The 18,811-nt window shown below is 43.8% G+C and overlaps 1 protein-coding gene across 2 annotated transcripts in view; it reads right to left on the bottom strand.

Moving 5' to 3' along the window:
• Positions 1–6,177, bottom strand: part of SLC22A16 (solute carrier family 22 member 16) — a 41,366-nt gene extending 35,189 nt beyond the window's left edge. The window contains exon 1 of one of the 2 annotated variants that reach the window (XM_019443086.2): positions 6,066–6,177. In XM_019443086.2, coding sequence (XP_019298631.2) covers positions 6,066–6,118 — 53 coding nt within the window. In that variant the 5' untranslated portion in view covers positions 6,119–6,177. Of the gene's footprint in view, positions 1–4,311; positions 4,850–6,065 lie in introns of those variants that run through there. The other variant, XM_019443089.2, reaches the window with a different exon arrangement.
• Between the last annotated feature and the right edge of the window lie 12,634 nt (positions 6,178–18,811).

The raw sequence follows: 18,811 nt of genomic DNA, 5'->3' as shown, positions 1-18,811 counted from the left end.
GCAAAGTCATAGAAGTGGTGCCGTGAAGCTGTCAAGCTGGCAACGTCCCCAAGTCCTCGGGGATGACTGCCAAGCTGGCACGTGGCCACAGTTCCTCACTTCTCATAGAAACCCACGTCGATAAAGAAGTAAAATGGAATCAATGTAACATATTGTGGCCATCAAGACACCACACGCTGGAGCTGGCCATGGTTTCAAGGCTGAACTCTGTATTTGGCACTGGCCCCAGCAGCTAGTTCAGAAAAGAAAAACACAAAGCAAAAGGCAAGCAAGCAACAAGTGGCTTTTTTCTAGCAACAGAAAGGGAGGGAGAACACACAAATACTATTCTCAGAGTATGGGATGGGCAGCCAAGAAAAGAGCCTAGAGCGCTAAAGCCTGAGTCCTTGCAGCTAAAAGGAGCCAGCTCTGTTTTTCTAGAAAAGGCGCCCCTGCCCGAAGAAAAACTATCAGAAATCTGCCTCGGTCTATTCCATACAGAGGGGCCGGGTAGGAACAGCAGGCTGGGAAGACAAGCCTGAGTTGCTGTGACTCAATAGACCCCGAGAAGCTAAGATCACAGCTTGAAATGGTGGTGCCTGAACCCTCACCCCTGCAGGTCACTAGCCCCCGTGCATGGGCTACTAGATATCACTGGAGAGCCACAGGGTCAGGCTCTGCCCTTGGCCTGCACACACTATGCTACTTGTGAGCACCTGGCGTGGTTGGTGGGTCACCTGCCCCAGGGAACAGGCTTGTGAATTCAGGAAGTGTTTCTTCCTTCCCCGGCAATTTCTCAGGAAGCCCTCTCCAGCCTGCAAGGATGATGGATAACAGGATAGAAGGATCCTGTTAGACAATTCCATCTGAGTGGTTCTGCTTCTGTCAGGCAGATTCTAGATTCGGCTGTGGCTGTTCTTGCACAGCAGAGGCTCCCCATTTCCCTCATCCAGGTTACACCTGCTGCTTGTGCTATACAGGACACCTTATTCGGCACTGTCTGGGTGGGTTACTGTGCCTATTCTACTAACACTGTATGTTGGATCACGCACGTTAGCATCTGGGTTGGTACCTAAGTAGTTTCTTCCCCTGGAATGGCTCCACCGTTGAAAAGTTCACATTCTGCTGACCGTAACCTCCCACTCTCCCCCATATCCCCGAGTCCTTCCCATTGACCCCATCCCCAACACCATCCAGGTGCCCAGTCTTTGGATCCCACCAGCTTCTTTAGTTTATTGCCACCTTCCTGGCTTCAATTCCTTCCCCAACCAGCCTGAATCCCACAGTCAACACTAGAACTACACACACACACACACACACACACACACACACACACACACCAACAGAGCATCCACCACAGCAACCTCTGAGACTAGGATTTGTCTTCTCTATCCCACCCCTAGTGATTGTGGTTCAGGAGGTCTGAGGTAGGATCCAGAACTCTATACAAGCTTAAAACGCCTCCTAAGAGACTCTGACATAGATGAGAAACACCACCCCGGGAAATCAAAATCTTCGGTTGAATTATCTGTTGATACAAGATTTGACGTTGAAAATATTTAACAGTTGTTGTGGAGCCACTGGGACTCTCCTAAACAGCTTGTGAGGGTGTAATTTGCCACAGCCGCTTTGCACATCTGTCTGGCACCTGACCACATGCACACTTGGCCAGAGGGATTCCTCTCCCAGGTACGTACCCAACGAAATGCATACACAAGGACTTAAAATACATAGACGAGAGGAACTATGTGTGATAAACCCAACCTGGAGACAATATAAATGTCTGTTAACAGTGAGTGAATGAACTGTGGAATATTCGTGTCATGACATCCTGTATGCTGGTGAAAATCAACAAACTACCATAGCGCTCAATGTGGGTGACCCCCCCCCCCATATATGATGTTGAACAAAAGAAGCCCAACCAAAAGTCTATGATTTTTTACTCCATTTATTTAAGTTTAGAATCAGACAAAACTAACCCGTGACCATAGCTATGAGGACAGTGGTGGCTGGGGGAGGGGAGAGGATATTGCTTGAGAGAGGGCATGAGAAGGGGTGGTCTGGCGGTGTTCACTTTATGATGATTCATCAGGTTGTAGAGTATGGTGCATACTTTTCTGTATACATGTAATATATCAATTTAAACGTTTTATATCTGCAAGACCCAGAGAGCAGGAAAAGTACTCGGCAATGCCCTGCTGAGGCTTGACTGGAATGGGTACCAAGTCATACCCAGTCTGTCCACATTGTGCCTTCAGCCCTGAATGGCCACCCAACCCATACTGACAAGGAGGCATCTTGCCTGAGCAATACATCATTTATCCAAATGCCTGTTAAATGGCTCAACCTGGAATTCCCACAAGACTCTCAAACTGATGCAAGCCCCAAGCCTGTCCCACCTGGAGTGTAACTGTTTCTGAGTTTAGGACACCATCATCTGCACAAACCAGAAATAGGATGCATGGAATGGGGGTATCTTGCCCACTTGTCCTTTATAACCAGAAGGCCCCATCAATCCCTCCTGTCAAAACTGTCCAGTCCTCCCTGCTCACACTCCCCCTCCTTATCTCCCGCCTGGGCTCTTACCTAGGTCTTCTCTGGGCTCTCCCCAAACTCCTGCCCCTCCAATGCACCTTCCATTCTGCAAAGTGACCTTCCTAATACCTGAACTCCTCAGCATGCCACAGAAAAATATTCTTAGATATGATTGTGAACTTACCTCCCTTCTGTCGCCCTCATACTTTATACTCTAGGAATAATACGCCTCTTCGCAGTTTCCAAACAACCCATGTTGGTTCACAGAAATATGCTTTCTACATGCTGGAAAGGTCCTGAGTATCCTTGCAACTCAAATTTCCCTTGCCTCGTTGCAAGGATAACTTCTGGAAAAAACGAGACCCTACTTCCTGAGGCATCTAGCATTCTGACATACCACTCTCTCCCTTACAAAGATTACGGTCCAACAGGTGTTATCAATCTGCCCAACCTGAGGACCCTCTGGGATAACACTTATAGATATAACACAGCACTCTGTTCACAGCTAAAGAGGCACACTAATGGAAAAAAAGAATCATACAGACACAGTAGGCAGAAACCCCAGAGGCAAGGAAAAGCAAAGATGACCAGAAATGGACCCATGCAATCTGGGTGACAGGTGAAGAAAATTACCTTCAGTCCTAGATTTATATCATTCTGTATAAAGAAACGTAACTGGTGGTACCCCTCTGTGGTCAAGAGCATGGCCTCCAGAGCCAGATTACTAAGGTTTGAATCTTGTGTCTGTTACCACCTGGGACCATGGGCAAGATCCTTAAACTTTCTGTGCCTCAGTTTCCTTATCTGAAAAGTGGGTTGTTGAGGGAATGAAAAGAGTTAATGTAAAGCACTATGGCACACTGTTAGTGCACAGAAGTGCTGGCTATTACGATGTTCATAAGGTGAAGTCAGAGAAGATGAGCCAAAGCAGGTTCATATATTGAAAAAACAAAACTACCTATGTCCATAGGTGTAAATCAGCTACAGGCTCCACATTCCAACTCTAGTATTTTAAGTTATTTTTCCCCTTAAGCCAAGACAACTCAGGGAACCAGTTCTGAGATTATCCCAGCACAGATACCTGAGTATGCTTCCTCATTTCCCTCTCACATGGGCGTTAATCCATGAAGTTTATGGAACTTCAGGACATAAACTTATGTCCTGAAGTTATGGCTTCAGGACAAGACCAGGAACTGCTTTTTAATTCTTAGGTGTCCTGCTTCCCTCTCTTAAAGGTGACTAGGATAGTGCTTCCTCCCCTTAGAAATGATTAATGCTAAATGAAAGATAATTAAGGTTCCCTACTTAACACTTTCACTAGGTTTCCCTAAAAGAAGGCTAAATAACGAAACACGATAACCTCCCTTTCTATTTATAAACAATAAAAAAGCACAATTACAGCAAATATCAGAGAAAATTGGGGATCCCATGCCATGGTCACACTGTTTTCACCTTTTGTAAGCATGCTTGTTACCCTTGCCTCGCTACATGCTGCTTTCACAAGCCAACCCTTCCTACCAGGATGGGGACTCGGGTAACAATAATAACCACGATTTATTGAGAACTTACTGAATGTTAAGACTTTTGCACACATCATTGTAGCCAGCTAAGAGTTGTCTCCCCAAATCCACTCTCTCCTTTTCCCACCATGGAGAGCTACGTTTGACCGTTTGACCACTGCAGGTGAGGACAATGGGACCAGATGCCCCAAGCACAGAGAGAGAGAGCCCCATGCTGTGGATGACAGGGCTGCCTCACCCACTTGGGTCCCTGGATGACCCCGTGGGAAGAACCTACCCTGAATAGTTACTGGAGAGGGACAAACTTCCAACTGAGGGATCTCTGTTAGCCAAACACCAACTGATACAATGACCTTGTTAATCTCTAAAATACAATTGGAAAGAATGGTATTAGCACTTCCTACCTCATAGGGTTACTGTAGGGATGTAATGAGAGGCTGCATGTGGAGTCCTTACAATAAGCATTTGGAGGGTAACAATTACCCTCATTTCACAGATGAGGAAGTAGTAAGTGAAATGTTGAAGACCACACAGTATGTGGTAGAGCCAGGACTGGAACTCAGACATCCAACCCCCAGAGCGGATCTTGTACTCCCCATGCTATTCTGCTTCAAGAAGGATAAAACAAGGTAATATATAAAGAGCCCGATGGAGTCCTGGGGATGGTACCTAACCGTGCTCAGGAGAGCATCATGGTTGAGAGCGTGGGCTATGGGCACTGATGACTTCCAACGACATCCAATTCTGCCCTGCCATTACCAGATCTGTGACGTACGCACAAGCCCCAGTTTTCTCAGGTGTAAAATGAGAGTGATACTACCAATCTCACGGAGCTGTAGAGAAGACGAAAGAAGGTAGCCCGTACCAAAAGCTTCTGACAGAGCCAGGCACAGATCAGTGTTCAAGAAACACAGGTATTAGGAGGAAGCAGGAGAGAGCTGGGACCTCCTGCCCCTCCTAGGACTGCTCAACCGCCTTCTCCCTCCAGCCCCGCAGGATCATAACCAACATTTATGCAACTTTCCGACTTGGAAAACAGCACCACACCATCTCCTCACTACAAGCCTGGGAGGTAAGGCAGGAATTATTGTGATTCCTGTTTTGTGGATAGGAAACTGAGGCACAATATTACCAGAATATTAGAGGTAAGAAGCAGGCTAGGACTTAGCTCCAAACCTCTGATCGTCATACTTACTGTATAGCCCCTCACCCAGCAGCCTCATCTCCCAAAAGCCTCTAGGTCAGAGAGGAGCGTTTCTCTATGAATGAATGAATGAATGAATGCAATATTTTAATGTCTTAATTAATTTGACGAATGAAAGGGGGGTGCAACGTGGCTAAATCTGGGCCCCAGCGTGTGGCGTCTGTGGGACCCTGGCCCTACCAGCCTCAGTTTCCCAATCATTAAAATAAGGATGCAAACACCTCCTTTGCAAAGGCATCAAATGAAACTCCGTGTGTAACAAGCCGACACAATGTACCTGGCACATCTTTAGGCTTCTATAAATGGCAACAAAATCTGACTAACGGGTTTTCCTGGGGCAATACCTGCCTGCCAGGCACAGAGGGAGACCCTACGGGGCAGAGCTGGTCAGCAGTCGTCCGGTGAAGTGAAAGAGGAGCCGGTTTGGCGGACTGGAGAAACGGGCCGCCAGGAGCAGGCACTCCTCCACTGGTGTGAGCCGGCCGCTCCGGCCCGACCTCGGACTTGGGCTCCCGCAGAGGGCGCGCCCCGGGTCCCACCTGCTCGCAGCAGCCACCACTCCGGAGGCCAGTCCCAGCGCCCCGCTGCTCGCTGTCGGGGAGACCCCGGCGCCGGAGTCCGAGAGGACAAGCCCAGCCCTGGGTCCGGAGTCCGGACGCGGGTCTCCCGACTACCCCACGAAAAGAGCGGGAGAGGTTTCCGTATCGGGAGCGCCGCGCGAGAACCCCCCCACCGCAACGGAAAGAAACAGACCCCACCGGCGCCCCCTCCACGTGGCTCCCGCTCCCCTCCGCCGCCCTCCCCCCTGCCCACCTCCAACTCCCTACCTGCCGAAGTGCCCCACGTGGTCAAAAATCAACTCCAAATTGTGGGGCTTCATGGTGCCGCCGTGCGCTGCGCTCCCCAGCTGGACACTCCGAGCGCGCCGAGCGCCCGGGACGGCGGGCACCGCGCCCCGCCCCGCCCGGCTCCGCCCCGGCCCGCCGCGCCCCAGGGGGCCAGCCCCGCCGGCAGTCCCCCGCGCGCCAGCGGGCGGCTCGCGGGGCCGGGCTCGCTTCCCCCCTCCCCGCCCGCGCAGCCTCTGGCTTCTCCCCGCCGCCGTGGTCCCGGGGCCCGCCGTCGCGCCCGCGCCCTCCCTCCCTCCTGTGGGACACTCACCGCGTCGTCGTGGTCGCCTCTCTCTCTGTCTCTCTGTCTCTCTCGGTCGTGCCGGTGCCTCGGGACTGCCCGAGGAGGCAATGCAGAGACCGGGGTTAGGTTTGGGGGCCGCAAGAACCTAGCATCTTTGGAAAGACACGCCTCACAAGCGTGGCACTCAGACTTGCGGGAAGGGGCTACTGCAGGTACTTGATTTTTCTATGTAACGTTTCTGGACTCCACTCTCGCCTGGGACAAAAACCGCTCTCTCAGACGAGGCCGACAGTTTGAGGGCCAGGACAGAGTCTCCAAGAGCAGAGCATAAAGAACGGATTCTGATGGCCCCGAAAAGTGACAGGATCTGGCAGGGCTGTGTTAAAGCTTTTATGTCACCCAAAGGGCTAAAGAACGTTCTGGGCAGAGGCTCGAGCAGAACAGTGGCAACAAGAAACTTGTACTTGAGCAGGATTTGAAAAAGAGAGAAAAGCTCACTCCCAAAATACTTCCCTCACCTACTGGTATATTCTGGATACCTATCCTTTGTCAGTTAAGTGTTATGAGAAATTGTACTTTCAATCCATTTATGGTGTTTTCGATGATCAGAAGTGGTATTTTTTATCTTAATGAAGTCAAATTCATACATATGTTCCTTTATAATTTGTGGTTTTGTATCTTGTTTAAAAAATTCTGCTTTACCGGGGGCACCTGGGTGGCTCGGTTGTTTAAGTATCCCACCTGGCCTCAGATCATGATCTCAGGGTTCATGGGTTCCAGCCCCTCAACAGGCTCTATGCAGACGGCTCAGAACCTGGAGCCTGCTTCGGATTCTGTGTCTCCCTCTCTCTCCCTCTCTCTCTGCCCCTACCCACCCCCCCTCTGAAATGAATAAACATTAAAAAAAATTTTTTTTTAATTCTGCTTTACCATGAGGTCACAAAATATTCTATTTTCTTCTCAAAGTTATAGCTTTTGGCTTTTCTCATTTAGGTCTTAAATCCACTGAAAGATCATTTAGTTTAAGATAGAGATCCAGTCTGGGGCTTTTGTCATACACATAAAAAGTTGTCCAGCACCATTTATGGCATTTTCTATCTCTGCATTGCCACCTCTGTCATCTATGAAGTTTCAATTTATGGGTGGGTTTGTTCTGGGCTCTCTAAATCTGCTCCAGTGACCTATTTATTTTTCCCTATACCCATGTGTCTTTATTATTATAGTTTCATACAATATGCTCCAATCAAACTTTTACTACTCTTCCAAAATAGCTCTTATCAAAGACACCATGGTCCCCATGTTGCCAAATCCAATGGTCAATTTTCAATCCTTATCTTACTTAATGTCCACTGTTAAAGAAAAATTATTTTACAAGGTATGATCATGACTCGCATAGAAATATAAAATGAACAAATCAGTAATTTTATTTCACTCATTAATTAACGAAGGAACCAATAAGATGCTACAATCTGTTCAAAGAAGAATTCAGTGAACCCCACATATAAAAATAATAAGGAATGCTAGTACGAAGTTACAAATAGATGCAGAACTGATCTGTCCACCAGGCAATGGCATTTCACCAATTCCACCAATGTATCAATTGCATTCCACTAAACACAATTCATTTCTATGGACAAGAACAATTTGCATTATTATCAGTTTTCTACAACTTACAAAGTTGTAAAATCGTTCAAAAATAATGAAAGATGAAGATAACTGTGAAGAGTATTCCAAAAGAATGTTCCCATCTCAAAGTGTCTCACAATACTTACTGGTACCACAATATTGGTTTGTCTTAAAACATCCTCCTTGGCTTCTGGGCTACCCCAGTCTCCTGATTTTCCTCTCACCTTTCCTCTTGCTGTTATCTCAGTCTCTTAGCTCCTCCTCCCTTTCCCGGTTTCTCTAAATGTTGGAGTGCCCCAGGGCTCTGAGCTCTTCACTTTTTACATTCTCCCTCAGTAGCATGATGTAGTTCAAGAGTTGGCAAACCACAGAGGCCAGGTCAAGTCTGGTCTGCCACCTGCTCTAGCAAATAAAGTTTTTTTGGAACACAATCATGTTCATTCATTCATATATTGTCTATGGCTGCTTTCGTACCGCAATGCCAGACTTGAGTAGCTGTGACAGAGTGTATGGCCCACTAAGTCTAAAATATTTACTATCTGGCCCTTTATAGATAAAGCTTGTCAACCCATGATCTACTCCCAAGGCTTTCAAAACATGTATGAATGACTCCCAGATCTATGTGTCCAAGCTGACCTCAGCCCAGCACTCCAGACTTGTTAATACCACTACCTTCTCCACCCCTTGTCCACATGTCTAAAAGCCACCTCAAAATTACCATGGCCACCTTCAATCCCATTCCTCTCCAGCATTTCCTGTCTCAGTAAATGGCACCTCACCAGTTGCTTAGGCCAAACCCTGGGTATCTTCTTGTATCCCTCTCTTGTTTTCACAATCCACATATTTTTCCAATGGAAAATTCTGGTTGTTCTGCCTTTATGATAGAGCCTGATTCTGAACCCTTGTCTCTACCCCCACCACTACCCTTCCTGTCCAAGCCATCATCTCCAGTCTGGATTAGGCAACATCCTCCTAATTGGTCTCCATGCTTCCTCCCTTGCCCCCCACATCTCCCCAAAATATAATTCAGAGTAAGACACTCCTCTGCTTGGCAGCTTTCTCTCACTATTAGAATAAAATCAGAGTCCTAGCATGGTGCGGTCTGCTTCTCTGATTCATCTCCCACCTTTTTCTCAACCACTCTTCCACTCCAGCCTCCTTGCCCATTGTAAACCACACTCCAGTCCCCACACTTTTACACTTGCTTTTCCCTCTGCTTGAAACTTTTTTTTCCACTTTGACTTTCTATTTATTTTTCAGTTTAAAAATATGCACCCCTTCCCAGATAAAACAGCCACAACTATATTTTAGGGAGATGTGTGGGACAAGGGAGAAAGCATGGAGACCAATTAGGAGGGGGTTGCACAATCCAGGCTGGAGATGATGGTTTGGACAAGAAGGTTAGTAGTAGGGCTAGAGAGAAGTGCACAGAATCAGGCTCTATCATAAAGGCAGAGCAACCAGAATTTTCTGCTGGAAAAGGATATGGAGCGTGAAAACAAGAGAGCGATGAAAGAAGATACCAGGGGTTTTGGCCTAAGCAACTGGTGAGGTGCCATTTACTGAGATGGGAAATAAACCCAAATAAATCACCCCCACCAAGAGTCTGGGACTTTACTGAGATATAATTGACACATAACAGTATGTCAGTTTAAGGTGTACAATGTGATGACCTGATACAGGTATAAATTACAAAATTGTTACTACAGTAAAATTAGTTAACACACCTATCATCTCATATAGTTACCGTGTGTGTGTGTGTGCGCATGTGGTGAGAAATTCTAAGATCTGCTCTCTCAGCAACTTTCCAGTATACAGTATTATACAGTGTTGTTAACTACAGTCACCATACTATATATTACATCCCTAGGACTTATTCATCTTAATGCTGCAAGTCTATACCCTTTGGCCACCTTCACCCATTTCTCCCAAACCGCCCCCCCCACCTCTGGAAACCACCAATCTCTTTTCTGTTTCTATGAGTTCAGTTTCTTCTACCTGAGACTTCTGTCTCCAAGGAATCACACAACTCATTTCCTTACTTCAGTCAGTTCAAATGTTTCCTCTTTTGAGAAGATTTCTCTGCTGCTCCTACAATATCAGTCTTCACCACTCTCTAGCCCCTTACTGTGCTATCCTGCTTTATTTTTCTTCAACCTGGCATGTGTATATATAATTTGATATCACTGCTATAGAATATAAACTCCATGAGGGCAGGGACTTTGACATACAGTAGATGCTCAGCAAGTATATGTTGAATGAATGAATGAACATAATCCAAACATCAGGAATAATGAAATAAAATGCACACAATTTTCTAAGAGCCCCAGCGTATCCACACATGAATGGAAGAAGGCTAAGGTCCTGGCTCAAATCCTACACACAACTCAGGCAAATCTTGAGATTTCCTAAAGAGGAGCCCCCTAACAATGCACTTGCCTTCTTAGAAATCCAGTGAGATCGTTTTAACACAAATACAGGGCAGATGTATTTCTTCCAGCGAGTAGAAGGGGTAGAGGGGAACAGAAAAGGGAGAAAGGCAGGAACCCAAGAAAAAACAACGTTTTTGTATCCTTCTAAATCTAAATGGTTAGTTGTTTAATTGGGTGACTTGAACTCCTTGGCACATGAGTAAATATTCCAATGTCCTGTGGCCTCATGGTTTCCCAGCCTGGACTTTCTTTCTTTCTTTCTTTCTTTCTTTCTTTCTTTCTTTCTTTCTTTCTTTCTTTCTTTTTTAATGTTTATTTATTTTTGAGAGAGAGAGAGAGACAGACAGACAGAGTATGAGCGGGGGAGGGGCAGAGAGGAAGAGAGAGACACAGAATCTGAAGCAGGCTCCAGGCTCTGAGCTGTCAGCACAGAGCCAGACATGGGGCTCGAACTCACAAACCACGAGATCATGACCTGAGCCAAAGTCAGACGCTTAACTGACTGAGCTACCCACCAGCCTGGAGTTTCTGTTCAAAGTCTCTTTGGAACTATATCTAGGTATCTAAGAGGTATCCACAAATCGGAGAGAAACCAAAGAGCAAATGGTGATTAGGTTCATTGATGGGCAAAGAGTGACCTGGAGCTTTATTTATAAAATGCTAAGTACACATCAGATTATCAAGTTAGTAATAAATGTGTGGAAACAGATTTTCTGCCCATGGCTAAGAAATCACCAACATGAGCAGGAAGGGGATTTGTTTGATGTGGTGGGAGACAGGCAGAAGCCCACAAAATTTCTGCCAGTGCAGGTCTGCAAACCATTTCTCAAAGGCTCTGTCGCACCTTGTCCTCCCCATGGTCTAGACAGACAGCCACATGCTATCAAACCAAAGTCCTTCTTCAGCAGAGCCCAGGCAGAGCCTGCCTGAGGGGAGTTTCTGGAGTAGAGCTTGTCTTGGCATCCTCTCACTTCCCCGACCACACCTCCCTCCCACTCCAGGGACCCCATCACCTCTGTCCCGGGGCTCCAGGCTGGGGCTGATCTCTAAATACCACTTCCACTCCCACTGCCCCCTCACTCTATCCCACCCGCCTGAAGGCTCCCAGCTAAAATTACCTCCTCCTCCTCTGTCAAAGCCCTGCTTCCCAAAGCCAGTGATTCTAGATGGAATTTATATTGGGTCCTCTTGTAGGAAAAAAAATATCTCGGCTCCTCCACTGCCTGTGAATGATGATGTCTCTGGCATTTCTTATCTTTGGCCTTTTTCTTTTCTTGCCCTATATTCTCTCTTGATTGAGCAGACTCACCAGTATTGGAACCCAGAAAACACCACCAAAACTACTTGATAAAGTCAAGCAAAGCTGCGGTAAGGGAAAGCATGGACTTGCCAGCGTCCCGTAGCATTCAAAGGGGGAAGGGCAAACGCAGGTGAGGTCTTGGAGTCTAGTTTCAGGAAGGTCTTTCCATGGGGTTGACTGGGCTTGGAAAAGGATCTTAATATATGAGTTTAGAATTGGAGAGCACAGAAAGGTAAGGATTTTGAAACAAGGCATTAAGAGTCCTGGGAAGTAGGGGCACCTGGGTGGCTCAGTCAGTTAAACAACCGACTCTTGGTTCATTCAGCTCAGGTCATGATCTCATGATTTGTGGGATTGAGCCCCACATTGGACTCTGTGCTGACAGCATGGAGCCTGCACTGGATTCTCTCTCCTTCTGTCTGCCACTTACTCTCTCTCAAATAAATAAACTTTTAAAAATGAATTAAAAATATAAAGAGTCTTGGGAAGTAAACAGTCGTCTCAGGCTTTTTATTGAGAATTTGAAGAGTATGATGATCATTTAAATGCTTTGGGGAAATTCCTGAAATGAACAATAAGGTATTTGTAACTTTTATCTTCCTTGGCAAGAGTTTTCTAGAACAGTAAAGTCATGTTAATGAAGACAGAAAAATAGTAAAATTATGTCAATGTGGACAGTCAAAGAAGCTGATGGGATGAGAGCAGGCATGTTTTGAGCTCAGTCTTGTGCCTGACACACAGAAAATAATGGGTACATTGACCCGAACGGCCTTGGAATGCACTGTTAAGAGCTCACGCTCTGCAATTGACAACCTGGTTGTAAATTCCACCTCCATCACTTAAAAACTTTGACATGCAGGCCAAGTAACATCTCTCTGATGTCACTACGTGGTCAAAATGATTGAATTCAAGTAACAGTCCTACCTTACGGCACAGTGGTGAGGTCAATTAGCTAAGCCCTGTAAAGTGCTCTTGATACTTTTTCAGTTGCAAATAGCAGCAAACCATGCTCAAACTAAAGCCAGAAAGGGACTTTTTTGACTCACTGTGGGAGAAGTCCAAAGGTAGAGCTAGCAGGATATGTGATGTGATCCAGAGGGACAAACAGTGCCTTGGGTTTCCCTTTCTCTTATTCTCCATCTCTTCTCTTCTCTGCTTTTCTGTGTAGATTTCAATCCCAGATGAGCGAAAGCCTCTCATCAAAGGCAGGGCAGGGAATGATCTGATTGGCTGGCCTACATCACATGTTTGGTTCTCATTTTAAACATTTTATAGTCACACATATCTATAAATAACAGTATTTTATATACATTATCCCATTTTATCTCAAAACTATGGAGTTATATAGGGGAACTGAGGCTCAGAGCTATTAAGTATGTTTGAATTTACCCAACTAGTGAAAGGCAGAGCTGGGATTTGAATTAGTTTTCCCCTGATTCCATAAGCCTGCACACTTTCCATTGTGCAAACTGGACTCTCTGGGCAAATATTTCTCTTTTTAAAAAAATGTCTATTTATTTATTTTGAGAGAGAGAGAGTGGGGGCAGGGCAGAGAAAGAGAGAGAGACGGAGAGAGAGAACACTGAGTAGGAAGCCCCACCTCAGGCTCGATCCCACAACCCTGGGGTCATGACCTGAGCTGAAATCAAGAGTCACAGGCTGAACTAAGTCACTTAGGGACCCAGACTACATTTCCTTCTTAAATAGCTGCATGATATTTTTCTATTCTATAAATATACCATAGTCCATTTATCTAAACTTCTATTGTTGAACGTCATGCTACAATGAACATAGGGGTCCATACAGCTTTTCAAGTTAATGTTTCCCAGTTAGTGGAACTGCTGGGTCATATGGCAGTTCTATTTTTAATTTTTGGAGGAACCTCCATACTGTTTTCCACAATGGCTGCACCAATTTACATTCCCACCAACCGGGCATGAAGATTACCTTTTCTCCACATCCTCACCAACACCTGTTATTATATTTTTCATACCAGCCATTCTAACAAGTATGAGGTGACATCTCATTATGGTTTTAATTTGCATCTCCCTGATGATTAGTGGTGTCGAACATCTTTTCATGTAGTTCTGAAGTTTTTCTTTAACCAGAACTTCCATATTGCTTTTCATTTGTTTTTTCAGTTACAATGTAAATAAAGTCTTCCATTACATCTTCGAATTGATTATTATTTTTTATTATTTTTATGTTTCAAAGGCTGTTTATTCTGTGTGTGTCTGCGTGTGTGTGTTTTAACCAAGCCAAATTACTTCCCATATTGTTTAACATCATTTGTCAGATGAATCTCTCTTAAACTTTCTAAATATAACATTACCTCATTTAAAAAAAATTAATGTTTATTTATTTTTGAGAGAGAGAGAGACACACACAGAGTGTGAGTGGAGGAGGGTCAGAGAGAGAGGGAGACACAGAATCCGAAGCAGGCTCCAGACTCTGAGCTGTCAGCACGGATCACGACACAGGGCTCAAACTCACAAATGGTGAGATCAGACCTGAGCTGAAGTCAGACGCCCAACCGACTGAACCACCCAGGTGCCCTATAACATTACCTCATTTGTAATAGTGGTTATGTTAACCCCTTCTTTCTTTCAGTATTCCTCTAATTTCTTTCTTTTACCTAACTGAATTAGCTAATACCTGCAGAATGATGTTAAATAATCGTAGTGTTACTAGACATCCTTGCCTCATTTCTGACTTTAATGGAAACATACATTATTTCACCATTACACTAAATGCTGGCTTTTAGACTAAGATAGATCTATTGAATCGTGTTAAGAAAGTGTCCGACTATTGCTAAGTTTACTGCATCTTTACCCGGCATAGATATTGAATTTGATCAAATGCCTTCCTCATACCTGTTGGAAAGATAATATTAATGTTTTCCTATCACAAAATTAGATATCCTAAAATTGAAGAGTCCTTATATTCCTAGAATTCCTAATTGTTAATGTTAGTGTTCTTTTAATGTGCTACTGAAGTTTGATTGCTAATATTTATGCTGGATTGTTGGATTGACATTCATAAGTGAGATTTTTCTACAGTTTTCTTGTGTAATCATTATTGCATATTATCAGTGTTATGTTGGCTTCATATAAAATAATTTGGATACTTTATTTCTCTTTCTAGGCTCTGGAACAGTTTAAATAGCATTAGAGTCATCTGCATCGTTCATAAAATTCTTCTTTTTAAATGATTCCTTGCTTTACCAACTTTTTTTTAATGTTTACCAACTTCTTAAAAATGTTTTTAATGTTAACTTTTTTTTTAATTTTTGAGAGAGAGCACGAGTGGGGGAGGGGCAGAAGCAGAGAGGAGACAGAGGATTTGAAGTGGGTTCTGCACTGACAGGAGCAAGCCTGATGAGGGGCTTGAACCCAAGAACTGTGAGATCATGACTTGAGCCAAAGTTGGACGCTCAACTGAGTGAGCCACACAGGCGTCCCGCTTTACCAACTTTTTCAGTTAACCACCTACTTGTCCTAACTGCCTTAGGTAAAAATATTGTTATTATTTCCAAATATGGTAACATTCATTATCCTTATAACCATAAGGATATTAAAATATCATTAAAATGAGGAAATAATCAGAGAAATGTGCAAATGTCTATATGCAAAATATTTCAATACAGTATTATTTATAACGAAAGCAAAAAAGGAAACAACTTAAGAGCTAACTATTCATAGAGGACTGGTTAAATTATGGTGTTTTCTATATAATAAAATACTGTGCAGCTATTAAAAATGACGTTTTGATATGGGAAAATAGGGCTTCCAGGGTTTGTTTTGTTTTGTTGTAGAGAGAGAGCACGCATGCTAGCAGGCGAGAGGGGCAGAGGGGGAGAGAGAGAGAATCCCAATCCATGCTCAGCACGGAGCCCGACACTGGGCTTAATGCCACCACCCTGGGACCACAACCTAAGCTGAAATCAAGAGTCAGCCACTCAACGGACTGAGCCACCCAGGTGCCCCAGGACTTTCAGTTACTATACATTCCTAAACCGTCTGAAGTTTTTGCACTAGGAAATTGTTACTTTTATAGTAAATAATATATAATTTTAAAATAAAAACTAAATGATGGTGTAGTTGTATATTTGTTAACATGGAAGGATGTTCACAACAGATGGTAATGCATGTTTCAGAGCAATATGATCCCGTTTTTTAATGTGTGTTTCTTTAGTTATAGAAAAAGCTTGGAGGTGATTTTCTTGAGCTAAATGAGTTTTGGATATTTTTATTTTTTACTTATATGCATTTTCCATTTTCTTAGGGTGATTATAAATTAGATGGATGGGGGGCGCCTGGGTGGCTTGGTCGGTTAAGCGTCCGACTTCGGCTCAGGTCATGATCTCACAGTCCGTGAGTTCGAGCCCCGCGTCAGGCTCTATGCTGACAGCTCAGAGCCTGGAGCCTGTTTCGGATTCTGTGTCTCCCTCTCTCTCTGACCCTCCCCCGTTCATGCTCTGTCTCTCTCTGTCTCAAAAAATAAATAAACGTTAAAAAAAAAAAAATTTTAAATTAGATGGATGGATGGGCAGATACATAAAAAGATGGATGAAATGCAGAATTTCAGGATTAAACAAGAACCATTATAGAATTAACTGGATGAAAGGTCAGGCATGCTAATTGGCTCTAGTCGACTTAAATAAGTCTCCCAGTACAAACCACTGGTGAAAGAAGATCGTATTTTCTAGTCTCATCCCCCATCTTTCATGCCACAAATTGGAAATTGAGCACCCACCACCCAGCTATACTGTCTCCTACAGTAGCTCTGAATTTTCAGGACTGGGGAAGGAAGTGAAAGGAGGAAGGAGAAGAGACAAGAATATATAGACCTAATCCTACATAATTGCCACAGACCTTAAATGTCCTCCACCTTTCAAGGGAAGAATCCACTAAATGAGTTAATTCAATAAATTAGTGGTTTTCTAAGCATGGTCCCAGAGCAGCAGGAGCATCACCTAGGAACTTGTTACAAAGGCAGGTTCTCAAGCCCCACCCTAGACTAGCTGAGCCAGGAGCTTTCGGAGTGGGACCCAGCAATCTGTGTTTGATACGCCCATTCTGAGGCCTACGAACCCACTTACATCAATATTCCCAATCCAAGAGGATTGTCTGAGGCAGGCTGGTTTAACAGCTGAGGGGGAAGAAAAGTCTCCTTCCTTCTAGGAAATCTCAGAAAACACAGAAAGAATTAAAGTCAGTACATTCACAATAAGCTGAAGAAGATTCCTGAGTTTCAGGGAACTATTTCTCATGTTAAGTCTTTAACATTTGTCTGAGACTATCTGTATATCATAATCTATAGAGTACTATAGAATATAGTATATAGAATATATATATCTTATCATAGGATCCTAGAATGACAGACTGTCACAGCTGCTTGAACCTTGGAGATCATTCTGGAACAGCCTCTGGTTTTTACAGATAAAGACGCTGTGCTGAGAGAGTCCACTAGGCAAACAGCAAAGTACAAACAAGGTGCATCCTCTATTGTTTGGAGTTGTTCCCAATAGGCCCAAAGAGACCCAAGCTGTGGTTACTTAATAATGTACCAAAGGGTCACCCATAACTGCCAAATGAAGTCTTTCTAGTAGAAGCCAAAGATTCTTTGAGGGTAAGATCTTCACCTTTCCAGACCAATGACAACAATCTCTAGACAAACCTAACCAAGTTCATTCTCACAAGCTTTCTTACTGAGAATGAATTTTAGCTCATGACAAAACTGAACATGAATCCCAGACCTTTCCCATAAAGGCCAGGGTTAGCAGTCTAATTCAATTATTTTCCTCCCAAATAATTTCACATTAACTCTTTATGGAAATGCATTTTCTTTGTCAACCCTTAAACTCATGCTCTTTTCTTTTTTTTTTTTAAATTTTTTTAACGTTTTATTTATTTTTGAGACAGGGAGAGACAGAGCATGAACAGGGGAGGGTCAGAGAGAGGGAGACACAGAACGTGAAACAGGCTCGAGGCTCTGAGCTGTCAGCGCAGAGCCCAACACGGGGCTCGAACTCATGGACCGTGAGATCATGACCTGAGCCAAAGTCAGATGCTTAACCGACTGAGCCACCCAGGTGCCCCTAAACTTATGCTCTTCAAGGATGTGAGAAGACATTGAGTCAACTTTTAGTAATTTCCTAACATAATAACAATCTTATATCAGGCAACATTTTTTACTTGAAAGTTCTGTTTCAACAAATATCAGGGACATAGCCAATAGATAATTACTTGAAATAAGAGAGTCAGTGGCCAAGGCTTAGGTCATTGTTTTGTTCTCTATCCATGTTTTGCTATTGTTGTAATAGTATTTCTATATAGGATTCTTTGAGTTTATGATTGAACTCCTCTGGAACTTGGACTCCTCCATGAGATTTTTGTGTATGGTCAAATAAAAAGAAAGTATAATCATTTTGGAATCACATTCCTGGAAAAAAGCATTAATAAATCAATATGCTTTTATACACAAACTACTTTGCTGATCACTGGGGGGATCAACCAGAAAAGTTTAACACATAGTCTCTGCCTTAAATAGCTTCATTACCAACAAAACCATTCATTAGACCCGTATAGGCAGAACTGAAAGCTAAGAAATCTCAAAACAAGTTTAAAACCTAGTGGTCATGTCTTGTTTGTGTCACTAGATGTCCTTTCACCCTCATTTTTATAAAATATTTTCTTCTGGGAGCAACCTTCTCCCCCTCTCTTCTGCAGGAACAAATCCAGGTTTTGTGAAGTCCACAGTTTATGCAATTGCAGAAACCACTCTAAAGGATAAAAAAATATATTTAGAATAGGAAAAAAATCACAATGCATTACAAATATCAAAAAGCTGACAAATACAAAAAAAAAATCACAAAATCTGAAAAACTTACCTAATAGTGTTATTACTGAATGCTCTGAGACTCTTTATAATCCTTTTCTCCTCCATGACATTGTTTGCTGGATCAAACCTTACCTGAAGCTAACTACCTGTGGACTTTTCTGTTAGATAAGCCATTATTTCTCTTTATTGTCTAAGCTACTTTGAGTTATTTACAATACAGAATACTAATTGATACAAAGAT

Source organism: Panthera pardus, unplaced genomic scaffold, assembly GCF_024362965.1.
Source record: "Panthera pardus isolate Hobbes unplaced genomic scaffold, ASM2436296v1 HiC_scaffold_17, whole genome shotgun sequence".
In the NCBI taxonomy this organism is placed as follows: domain Eukaryota; kingdom Metazoa; phylum Chordata; class Mammalia; order Carnivora; family Felidae; genus Panthera; species Panthera pardus.
Note: the sequence above shows the minus strand (reverse complement) of the source record. Positions and strands in the feature narration are given on the sequence as shown.